The sequence below is a fragment of the Acanthisitta chloris genome, unplaced genomic scaffold (assembly GCF_000695815.1).
Source record: "Acanthisitta chloris isolate BGI_N310 unplaced genomic scaffold, ASM69581v1 scaffold4317, whole genome shotgun sequence".
NCBI classification, from domain to species: Eukaryota; Metazoa; Chordata; class Aves; order Passeriformes; family Acanthisittidae; genus Acanthisitta; species Acanthisitta chloris.
The window spans coordinates 25,019-37,834 of NW_008681922.1; the positions used below are offsets into that span (position 1 = coordinate 25,019).

Genomic DNA, 12,816 nt, shown 5'->3' on the forward strand with positions numbered 1-12,816 from the left:
CGCAGATCTGCTCCTCTCCTGAAGGTCCAGCAGCAGCTCTTGTCCTCTGGGAATCCAGCAGGCAAAAGGCTACCTGTGCTGGTCCAAACCCCAGCTTATATCCCTGTGAGCATGTTTGGCTCCCCACCCCTGGGGTGAGTCACCTCACAATGGGACAAGGTGATAATGGATCACTGGGCGGATGTGTCATGTATGGGTCCTTGGCAGCCCATTAATCAGAGACAGCCCCTGAGGGAGCCATCAGGGACATGGTGATAAGGATCACTGCCCCACCTTCTTTAACAGCTTGTGGAGACGAAAATAGAATACATACCATTGCAACCCAGGACAGTTACTCTTATATAGAGTGGGAGGAAATAATAAGGGCAGAGGGATTCAAAGTAGCAGAAACATGGAACAGGCTAAGTTGGAAGGGAACCTGAAAAATCATCTGGTCAAACATTTTATGGGAAAGGGAGATGGGTTTATCTAGCAGTCACATCTTGAAGACTTCCAATGATGTTAAAACCCATTGAATGCCTGGAAATGTTGTTCTAGTGAATGCTTGATTGTACTGTAAAAGATTCTTACGTTGAGATGAAATCTCTCCCAGTGCAACTTGTACCCTTTGCCCCTTGTCCTCTCCACATGACTCCATGTGGAGATAGAGCCTCTGTCCTCTCTGTAGCCACCCTTTAAGTGCTGGAATACTGTGATGAGGCCCACCCTGAGCCTTCTCTTCTTCAGGGACTAACACCTTCAGCCTTTCTTCACAGTACAGGTTCTTCAGTCCTTTGATTATCTTCATGACCCTTCTTTGGACCCTCTCCAGTCTGTCTGGTGACCAGAATAGACACAGTACTTCAGGTGCTGAAGCCATACACTCTCGCTCATGGTCAACTTCTTGTCCACCAGGACCCCCAGGTCTCTTTCAGTGTTCTGCTTCCCAGCCACACAGATCCTGGCCTGTTCTGGATTCTTTGCTTATGTTGCCCCAGGTCCAGGATGTTGCACTTGTCTTTGATAGACGCATGCAGTTCTTGCTCACCCAGTCCTTCAGCTTGTCCAGGTCCATCTGTAATATGTCTCTCACTTCTGACATGTCCATCTCACCACCAGTTTGGTCTCATAAGAAGACCTGTGAGGCTCATTTCAATCCCATCATGCACATAATTTATGCAGATGTTCAACATTATGGTCATGACAGGCTGCCAGCCTGAGTGAAAACCATTTGTCACCAACCATGCTTTTAGTGCAGCCTGTTAGGCAATCTTATAGACTACCCACCCAATCTGTATCTGACAAGACTGTACAAGAAAATGCCCTGGGAAATAGTGTCAAATACTTGGCTGAAGTATAGGTAAGCAACATCCAGTACTCATCGCTTGTCAACAGAATATGTTGAAGAGTGTCAAAAGAAAAAGAAGCAAAATAAGAGACTCAAAATTCAGAAGAAGGAGTCAAAACTCCGGTTTGACAGGTTTATGTCAATGAGAGGAAATAGGCTGAGAGGATGAGAATTTTAAGTTACTTTAAATTTCCTTGAGCTTGACAAAGACATTTATGCAAGAAGTACAGATGACTTACAATGAATTTTTGCCTGTTGCAGTTGTGTGTCTTTTGTAACATCTATGCAGTTGTGGAAACTACAGTGTGATCTGAATCACCTCACATGTTGTATTGTTTCCATTTTATTCTCTCTGCACAGGACACAGACATTGACTTTTCTGATGATATATTCTCCTTCCACTCTACTGCCATAAAGAAACACTAAATTCTTAATTAAGAATTAAGCCATATGTTGTAATTAAATACAACTAGAAAAATATATTATTGAACATAGTCTGAATTGCTGTAGACTAGTTGCACTTTTAATAGAATCCAGTCTTTTCCAGCTCAGGTTTTCTCCTCATCCACTTAGTCCTGTTTATCATCAGAAATGTGATAGCATAGGGACACTAGTCCCTGTGTGAAATGTTAAAGAAGTCTACTACATATTGAATGGATTTTTACTCTTCTTAGAGAATCAAGAAGTAATTTGACAAAAAATTTATAAATATATGTTCTGCCATCTTACTCCAGAAAACATAAAACAAATGTCAAGTATGCCTCGTCCTTACAGAACACTGAGGGAAATGTGGATGGGACATACAGTGGAGAATATAGACTTGAATACTACCAGATTTGGACTCCTGCTAACTATACGAAAGTCAAATTGCAGTCATTAATTTACTATATGTGATTGTTTCCATACTACCTATATTGCAAATTCTGATGGTTTTATCATGATTCATGCAATGAAATAACTCTACGAGGCTTGAGTTATAAGAAAATCTCAAAATTTCAGTTTTTCAACTAGAAAGTTTCTAGCCCTGGACAAATGAGGAAAAAATGCTAAAAATTATGTCAGAATATAATAAGCACTTAAAATTTCAGAGGAAAACCAACAATCTAAACTATACTGCTTCTAAATGTCCTTTCTTATTAGTAATCTCATGGTTTGGTTTTTTTTTTTGTGGGGGCTATTTGAGGAGAAGTAGAGGAGAAGAGGACAGCAGAGGAGTTTGTGTGGCTGGTAATTATTTTTTTTTCTGCAAAAGTACTAGCCAAAACACTGCTCGTTTTTCTTGCCTGCCTTACGCTTTTTTTGCCTTGAGTTCTCTGCCATATGTCACAGTCTTCATGAAGTCAACTGTTTTTAGAGGATTTTTCTATTGGCACAATTTTTGCTGAATCACAGTACCCATTTTCCAGAATTCCTACGAAAAATTGCAACGAATGACACATGGCCCATTCTTTTTCCAAGACTCTCCCTAGATTAAATGTCTCTGTGAGAGTCTCATAGTGTAAATAAAATGTTTCTCATATTTTGAGAATATAAGGTTGAAGATTAGGCTTGGACATAGAAAAGTTTTTGATTGCAGGACATTTGGATGTACTTGTGCTGACTGCCTTCAACCAAAATATGTTAACCTCTTAGGGATTCTACTGGGATCAATAGAAGAGAAAGAATTGAATACAATACAGAGAGTCAGATTCCAGAAATAAATTGTCTAAGTCAATTTTATAAATCCAAATGGATTGGTATCTATAATATTTATATTTCTTCTTTTGTATGTATATGGAATTTTTATATATCTTTAAATGCATAATGGTTTAATGTTACATTTATTAAGTTAAATCATAATCAAAATAAAACTAAAGGAAATAATATAGATTTTTTTACAGGTTAATAAAAAAAGGAGCTACTCATAGTTTTTTACAAGGAAATTTGATAGCATATATGACATTTAATATCTTGGCTACACTATACTTTTGCAATTTTTATGTGTACAGTTCTACAGTTCTATGTATACAAATGCAACTCTGCAGTTTTCCACAAGTTCATAATATTAAATCTATGAATTAAGACAATAAAAAAAAGAGGAATAACATTCAGCCTTTCTTTGTTTTAATCAAGGAGGTTTATTTAAATTTTCTCTGGCATATTTACTCAGAATTAATTCTCTTTTTTTTTCTTCTTTTAATTTGTATTTATTTATTTATTTTGAAAAAAAATCTAGCTGGTCACTGTGGTATTCCAGATCTTATAGTCAATGGACAAGTAATAGGAGAAAATTATGGATACCGAGACACAGTTGTGTATCAGTGCAGTCCTGGTTTTCGGTTGATTGGTTCTTCTGTACGAATATGTCAACAGGATCACAACTGGTCTGGTCAGCTTCCATCCTGTGTGCGTAAGTAAGCATGGCAACACATACTGATTTATGTTACAGGAATATCTATGTCTCACAAAATGAGGATTGACTCTGCAACTCTGTTCATTAAAAAAACCCCAAAACAATAAAAAAATTTAAATCAGACCCTCAAAAGTATGTGGTCACCTAAATTCTGCAGTTCACTTAAAATTTCCATTGCTTCTTTTGGCTGTTAAATGCCTGTTATTTAAACATGGATATGAAACCCCTTCAAAAAGTGACAGGACTTTGGAAATCTGGTATGTGACTTTGAAAATGGTTTTATGACCTGTAGTGGCTTTTGGAAATATTTAATGTACATTTACTTTCACTGTGGTAATTAGATAAGTAGATACTCTTGAATTACAATTTCAGCAATACAGATTAAAATGTTTGCTTCAGCAAATTGCAATTTATTCTTCTTTCTCACAGAGATGCTGTCATTTTGTTTTCTGGTTTTGGCTATTTTGAATGAATATTGTATTTAATTAATGAGGTTTCTTTTGTGTGATAAGTGTGTCAACATATCACATGAAATACCATTACATAATAACAGAAAATGCTCTATTTAATTTAGGAAAACTAAGTATTAGTAACTCCACTAAGTACTTAGGCCTCAAGGATAAAATATTGAGTTGATACTCACACATATTTGTAAGGAATAATTCCTGAGGAGCTAAAGCGCTGAAATATTTCCTTTCAATTTCAGATGACACATAATGAAAACTAAGTGCTTGCTTTTCTCCTGGTTCTTCAGAAGAGTTTTCTGCATTTGCTTTGATTACTGCATGCCAAATTCTATTTGGTTTGCTTAAAAATTTAAAGTTATTGAACATTTACTAAAATATTTCTTAATTCTTATCCAGGTTGGAGAAATATAAATACTTCATGAAAAGTGCTCTGTACTTATAATATCAAAACTTGAAAAGACTATTATAAGTTTATTATCTATTACATGATGCATAATGAAAAGTGTTAACAGCACACTCTGGTTTTTGTTTTTTTGCTGTGTGCTATGCTAGCTGTTAGCTGTGGTCACCCTGGTAGTCCTATTTATGGAAGAACAAGTGGAAATGGTTTCAACTTCAATGATGTTGTGACATTCTCATGTAATACTGGGTATGTTATGCAAGGACCAACCAAAGCACAGTGCCAAGCTAATAGGCAGTGGAGCCACCCACCGCCCATATGCAAAGGTAAGAATGCAGCATTTTCAGATTTCCCACTACATGTTGGAAAATTAAGGTTGAAAAATAAACAGAGGTTAAAGGGACACTGTCGATACAAAAATTATGTAGACATAATTGAGAGCTTATGTGCTGAAATAATGTTCTCTACATTTTTAACCATGGTTCTAATAGATGCATAAGAAAACATACTCTTTTTTTTTTCCTTTTATGTTTCCATTGATCTCAGTGTGCATCTTGACTTTTTAAAATTTTATTCTAATTCCACATGATACATTTGCATTGATTCTCAACACTTCTAGATAATGTATCTAAAATTCTTTTGGTGAAAATAAAACTATGAAAATAGTGCTGTTTATAAGCCCTTTTAGAAAGGTTTTATCACCATTGTCTTTTTTTAATGTTATGTGTTTTAAAATATTGAAATTGTTTTCATTTAGAAAAATTACTTTTTGCAGTGACCTGCTTGTACATACACATCAATTCTGTTGAATGTTTTTCAGCATCTTCTGTGCAGCTTCTATGGACTTTTATATGTACATGTTATGTTTTTATGATAAGTTTATTTCCTGTATTTTCCTTCTAATAGGTATTCTCCACTTTCATTTGATCACTTTGCCTGAGGCTGTACTGCCAAATAGTGTACAGAACTTAAATTTCCAAGCGACTTTTTGTTGATAAGAGGATATTATATTTAAAATTTCAAATACTGAACATGTACTGTGTATTAAGGGTACCTACTTATTCTCAGTTCAGTTGCTATCAATTACCTTGGTATTCTGGTATTGCAGAGTAATGTGCTCAAGCATTGGATAAGTTATCGGCCTGTAGGGATCAGTAAATAAGTTGATCAGGTTATTCTTTGAAATTTTACACAATCATGAAATCTTACATTGGTTTTAGACTTTCAGAAAAAAAAGAACTAACTATGTGTAGTGCATCATTAGTCATGTCTGTAATATGCAGTGAAATCAATTTTAATGAATATGATTTTATTTGCTTTGAAGTTAAATAATAGCAATAAAAATAATAAAGATGTTAGCTTGATTATTTGTTAACTGCCTAAAGTGCAATATTATAGGAAAGGCTGCACACCTTTGTGAAAACTGAATTTGAAATTGTCATACAAATTCAGTAGTGCATTTGCTGTTACTACACTATTTACAACTTTTCTAAATAGCTAGGTTCCTAACCAACTGTAATAATGGTAGAAAGCTATCAAAATGGTCAAAGTTCCTTGTATTTTATTTCAAGTGCTCACTACTCCAGATTAATTAATAAATTATTTTCATTGTTTTAAACGCGTGCTTAACAATTTGAACATGGGCAACACTGTCAGGCACATGGTGTGATTCTTGGGGCTGTCCTGTGCAGCGTCAGGAGTTGGACTTTGATGATCCTTGTGGGTCTTTTACAACTTAGAATATTCTATGATTCTATGAATGCTCAACTGTTATAAAATGCTTGTTAAAAACAAGAGAACTTCTAGGAGTAGCACACAGACTCCAGTATTTAGAACAGTGGCTAGAGGGGAGAACAGTGATAAAATAACTACAGGATTTAGGTAGAAAAAATTATCTTAAATTGCATTTGGCAATACCTTCTATTTCTTTGTAGATTATAGAGCTTTTCAGCATATTTTGATACTTTTGTGTACACACATCCATGCACATTTACCTCTGAAATTCAAAGGCAAATGAATAACCCCATGCACCAGCACAGTCTGGGGGCCAACCTGCTGGAAAGTGGCTCTATGGAGAAGGACCTGAAGGTCCTGGTGGACAAGAAGCTGTGCATGAGCCAGTAGTGTGCCCTTGGGGCCAAGATGGCCAATGGTATCCTGGGGTGCATTAGGAAGAACATTGCCAGCCGGTCAAGGGAGGTGATTCTGCCCCTCTACTCAACACTTGTGAGGCCACACCTGGAGTTCCGTGTCCAGTTCTGGGCTCCTCAGTACAAGAGAGACATGGAGATCCTGGAGAAAGTCCAGAGAAAGGTTGCAAAGATGATTAGGGGACTGGAGCGTATCTCTTACAAGGAAAGGCTGAGTGAGTTAAGCCTGTTCAACTCTAGAAGAGATGACTGAGAGGAGATCTCATCAATGTCTTTCAGTATCTGAAAGGAGGGTATCAAGAGGATGAAGCCACATTCTTCCCAGTGGTGCCAAGAATGAGGACAAGAGGCAATGGGCAGAAACTGGTGCACTGGAAGTTCCACCTGAATACACATGCAGATATATAGATTTGCACACACGTGTATGCACGTGTATGTATGTAAACATGCAGCTGATTAGAAGGATATAGGGATAGATATTTTTATGGGAACTTTAGTTATTCAGAGTAATTTTGAATAGGTGATGATGTGTTTACTTGACCAGAGGAGTCAACCACAGAAAATATGTTAAAAGAATCTCTGTGAGCACCCAAATAAATATTATACTGCACCCACAGATAGCTGTAAAACACAAAAGAAAGGGGAAAAAAATCCATCTTCAGAAATTTTCTGAACTATAAATCCTAAAGTAGCTGAGGACTCAGAAACTTCATCAGTATTCTTAACCATCAAAGTATACTTACATTTTTAAAAGCACGTACCCATTTGTTAGGAAATATTCCTATTCCAGCAGAATCTCCACAGTCTTACCTAACTGACTGTGTGCCCTTTAGCTGAAAATCTCTGCCTTGGAAGGTGATCCATTATCAAAATGTTAGTATAGGAACAGAAGTATATTTGAATGGCTGTGTGAGTTAGATCAAAGGCACATCAAGCCCCAAAATGCGTTTCTATCTGTGGACAATAGTTTATGTCAAGGCAGGAGCATAAATTGAATATATTGTTATGTCCAATCACTTTTAGTGGCAAATACTTTTACAATATCATCACACTCTGTAAAGAAACATTTCCTTTTATTTGTCCTGAGTTTAACAACTTCTGGCTTTAGTATCTCATAGTTTCTTGCCATCTTCTTAATTCACTGTCATTATTTATAAAATCAGTGTATATAAAACCAGAATAGCAAAACATGGGATGTTTCTCATGCAGAGAATAGGAGACCATTTAAAAACCATTTTGGCAAACTGTACTTGTATGACTCTTAAGTCTGTGCTCTGTTTCTTTTTAGTGGTCAATTGCTCTGATCCTGGAATTCCTGCAAATTCTATAAGAGAAAGTAAAATTGAACATGGAAATTTCACGTATGGCACAGTGGTATTTTATGACTGTAATCCTGGATATTTTTTATTTGGCTCTTCAGTTTTAATTTGTCAACCAAATGGCCACTGGGACAAACCTCTACCTGAATGTATTAGTAAGTAGATAATGTGTTTACTTCTACAAAGAATGTAGAATGTAGGTATTATTTTACACAACAATTCCCTCAGTCTCATGAGAGCAATTGCAATAATCATATTTATATACATTTGTGTACTGATGCAAGGTCGCAGGTGAAGCAGCACAGTTATATTGTTATTGTGTGTAGCAAATAACATAGAATTCTTGGGAAATGCGATAGCCAAAACAAATATCTCTGAATGCTCCAACCTAACAATTCCTGGCAGCAGGGATACAGGTCAAAATTTGTCCACTGAATCGGCCAATATGTAGCCTCTATTGGATGCAAAGTTCTTGTCACACTGAAACTTAAAAACTTAAGTATGAAATTATTTACTCCTATCAGTAGAATAATTTACGGGCTTGGTACAACAGTAACATCAGACTATGAAGACACTAAACAAAGAGAAATGGCACTGTAGGACACCAGAAGTGTCCTTTGTAACATGTCCTCAGTTTACCACACTACTACATGTACCTGAGCATCATACTTATATGCAACCTATCCACTAAGACAAGAGGATCAATACAAGGAGGTGTTTTTAATTCTGGCTTGCCATGAACAACTTTCTAACTGTGATGCAGGTATAGCCAGAGATGCTTCATATGCTTTTAATTGGCTGGGACAGCTGATTTACCTGGCTCTTTATAAGTATGAAAAAGGTTGGCCTAGGATCAAACTTTTTCACTGAGAAGGGCTGAAAAATTTATTTTCTAGAGATTAAAGGAAAAACAGATTAAGGATTCCTTATTCAGGAATTGTGGACTGATAATTGTAATACTGTAGATATTTGTTCTCAGGAAATTTCTCTAGTTCTGCTATTCTCTCTCTAAAAATGATTAAAAAAACCCTGTTAAAACTTTAAATTATGGAAGATGTCCTTTTTCTTTGATGGGATAAATAGCTTGATTGTAAGTCAGAGTTAAACTTATAAAAATTGTCTATTGATTTCACATTAAATTTAAAGGTAACATTACCATTTCAGAAAGATAAATGTTACTTAATAGTAACATATCTCCAAAGACAAAGGAATTCTAAAGGTAAAGTTGCAAATATTTCTTCTTTTTACATTTGTATTTTTATCTCTTAGTCTTCTTTTCAGAATTGTCATAAGTAATTTAATAATACACATTTTTCTTTTCTTTTACACTGAACTTTGGGAGTAAGAGCGCTATCTGTACTTTTGAAAGGGCATCCCCAGCTTTATTTGTGCCATTTATATAGAGGGGGTCAGTGAATTCTACCTAGACTCTACCCATGATAATTTGTAATCATAAGCTTACCAAAACTTATTCTGTTGCAGCTATTAAATTTTTTTTGTAAGAGCTTTCAGCTTCTGCAGTTTTTTGCAAATTATTGCTGGAGAGGGACATTTTACAAGGGCATGTATTGATAGCACAAGAGGTAATGGTTTTAAACTAAAAAGGGGTGATTTAGATTATATGTAAGGAAGACTTTTTAAAATTTTTTTTTGTGAGGATGGTAAAATAAAATGGAAGAAATTAATGGAAATAAAATGGAAGATTAATTAGCATTAGAAGAAAGAAAAGAAATATGGTCAACTCTTCAGATGAAACCCCAACCTGAAAACATGAATATCCAATTAAATTTTGTGGAATGCATTATCAGGTTAAGGCTATAAGCTAATAAGTTAAGGGTGCTATAATTTTTTAAGCAGTTATTAGGGATCCAGGACTTCTAGACACATGTGCAAACAGAAAAGAGAAGTGCATATAGGAAAGCCCAAAGTTGGAAGATGGAAAGTACCAGTATGAAATTAACTTTTCCTCTGTGACATTTGAATAGGGCAAAAGAATCAATCAAGAGCAATACAGATATTAAAATATTCTAAAAACTGTGAATGTTTTTCACAAAAAGAAAAAGTTTCATTTTTGCATTTTGTTGAAGCCTGCCTGACCAACATGCCATTTATTAACAATGGTTTGAATTGGCATTCTTTGCAATCATACATAGCTAATAGTAGATTTTAGTTATAAGCAATTGACTAAAAGAATATGCTAACAGCAAGTGCTCAGTTTGTAAAGCCGACTGTTCTGACCATTTTACTCAAAGTCCTGTGAGCCTACAAAATGATCACAGGGGTTAGTGACACTAGGTAGGAATCTAAGTCAGTCAATGACATAACTAAATCCTTTGTGGGGCTGTCAGGAAGGTTCTGCAACTTGCAAATTGGAACCCTGGGAGAATGTGTATCATGAAATGCAGACCAATATATACATATATACAGATATATATATATATCAGTTAAAGGTCAAGAATAACCATTAGAGGAAGGCACATGATTTTGGTCATATCTGTATTGTACACCATTGCAATATTTCATGCATCTGAAATGCTACAGAATTGAATACATTCTCAACCCTGATCAGGCTTCTGATCTGACTTTTTTTTTTAATAAAAAAATCCTGGTGGAGATAGTACTGAATATGATGAAGTATTGATAAAAACTACAATTGCATTATTTAAGGGGCTGGTTTAGTACCCTGATATTTACAGCTCTAATTTGTGTTTTTCATGATGCATAAATGCAAATATCTTTGGTCAAGATGAGCCACATGCCATGAACAGGTGTGAGGTGAAAAGAAATGAAACTTGAGAGCCTGGATTCATTCTGTGAACAATGTAAATTTAGTTTATAAATTTTAACTGTGGAGTTCCTGAACTTGACATATTTAACTTACTCTTACATTAACAACTTGATCTGAATTCTTAAAAGAGAGATGAATTTCTGCCTATTCTCCTCCACAGCAGGGACTTTGGCAGATACTGTCTTCCTGTAATATTTGTCTGAAGAGTACAAGTATGAATGTATATTTGTGTTTGTGCATGTGGTCATGCCATAAAGATCAGCTTAGTAGACGACTGTATTTGGGCATCAATATCTGTATCTAAAATACGTTTTTTTGACACTTCCAAACACTTGTTTCACAGCTTTTGGTCTGAAGTATATTTTGCATTCCAGTCACGTGATGTTTCCTCTCTTCCCCAAACCCTGAAAATGGCATCTGCTTCACAAAGTTAATGTATGCAGTTATGAAAATGAAAACTGATCAGTGATAATAACCTATTTTTATCTCCAATAATTATGCATTGTAGTGATTGACTGTGGACATCCTGGTGTTCCTCCTAACGCGGTCCTGTCTGGAGATAAATACACTTTTGGGTCTACTGTTCGTTATACCTGCACTGGTAGACGATCGCTGCTCGGGCAGTCATCTCGTACATGTCAGTTAAATGGGCACTGGAGTGGATCTCTTCCTCATTGCTCAGGTAATATTTTTGAATTAATGAGTATATCCTGAAGTTGATTTGAACTAATTTTAATTTTTTCTGAAGACTATTTAAAAATCTGGAAAATCATATATAAATCTGAAGTACTATCTCGGTAGAAGCAAAAGAAGTAAAACCAAAGTAAGTGTAAAGTATCAGCAAGAAAATCATTTGGAAGAAGTAGTCTTTCCTAATAGCATTTAAGATGAATAAGAAATTTCTCATTCAATAGACTATTAAAGGTGCTGGTTTGGTTTGAAAATATTTTTTATGTGGCTTCTGGAAAGTATTAATTTCCACAGTGAAACCTTGCACTATTGTCTCTTCAAGATTGTGATTAATTTTATTTTTCTTTTAACTGGCTTGATGACATCTCGGGTATAACTTGATTTTGTAATACATCTATCTTTATAATAAGGCCAAGTGGACTTTATGTAATTCCAAAATATGATGGTTGTGTTTTGAGGGAACAGCATCTAATCCTCTTAATAGATTAGCCCTCACCAAAGTTGAGATATGTTTTCTGCACACTTTAATGCTTAGTATAGTTTTGTTTCACAACTATGTAAACAAAGATTGTGATAAAGGTTAACCGTGTTACCAGTTTTAAATCTCAGGGAAGGTTCTTTCTTGTCATGCTCATATTAAATTATATAATTTAAATAAATCAGTGGAAAGAGATACAGTGGTCCAGGTGAGGATCTGACATATTCCAATCTTATTTTTCTTTCAACCTGCCCTTAACTCTTCACTGTATTCAGTTGTAAGCTGATTATGACAGCTACAGTTACAGAATATACAATTTTGTACTGCATGGCACAGAAATAGTTAAAAATTAATATGAAATATTGAAACAAAGCTTCTCGGTTCAAATCTTGCATTAAGGTCCAAAGTGCTGGAAGAATTTTTTCAGTATCTGAAACTCCCTCTGTGAGCTTTTAGGAACCTAAATTATAACAGAATTTAGAAAGGGTAAACACCTAATTTAATCCCAAAAATATCTGTTAACAAAGCAGAAGGAAATTTGCCACAATAAGAACAAAGACCAAATTCTCATAACCTGTGCTATGCACCAGAAATCACACCTTAATGTAAAATAATATTGGGTAATAAATAATTATATATTCATGTGGTTTGCAAATTCCAACTATGTCAATAAAAATGTTTTTACAGATAGCATGCATCCATATTAGTTTTTGGGGAAAAAATCCTCTTTATATAAAATATAAGGCTACTTATCATAGTTTTCCATTATCTTCACAAGAAATAATTTAAATCAAAATTATAAATT

General features: G+C 35.1%; 1 protein-coding gene across 1 annotated transcript in view; it reads left to right on the forward strand.

Moving 5' to 3' along the window:
- LOC103805620 (CUB and sushi domain-containing protein 3-like) overlaps window positions 1-12,816 on the forward strand; it is a gene marked incomplete at both ends in the record, with an annotated part of 55,706 nt that overhangs the window by 22,486 nt on the left and 20,404 nt on the right. Inside the window, 4 exons of the mRNA XM_009078274.1 lie at window positions 3,543-3,716; window positions 4,739-4,912; window positions 8,025-8,210; window positions 11,352-11,525. Of these exons, the coding sequence (XP_009076522.1) occupies window positions 3,543-3,716; window positions 4,739-4,912; window positions 8,025-8,210; window positions 11,352-11,525 (708 nt within the window). The remainder of the gene's footprint in view (window positions 1-3,542; window positions 3,717-4,738; window positions 4,913-8,024; window positions 8,211-11,351; window positions 11,526-12,816) is intronic.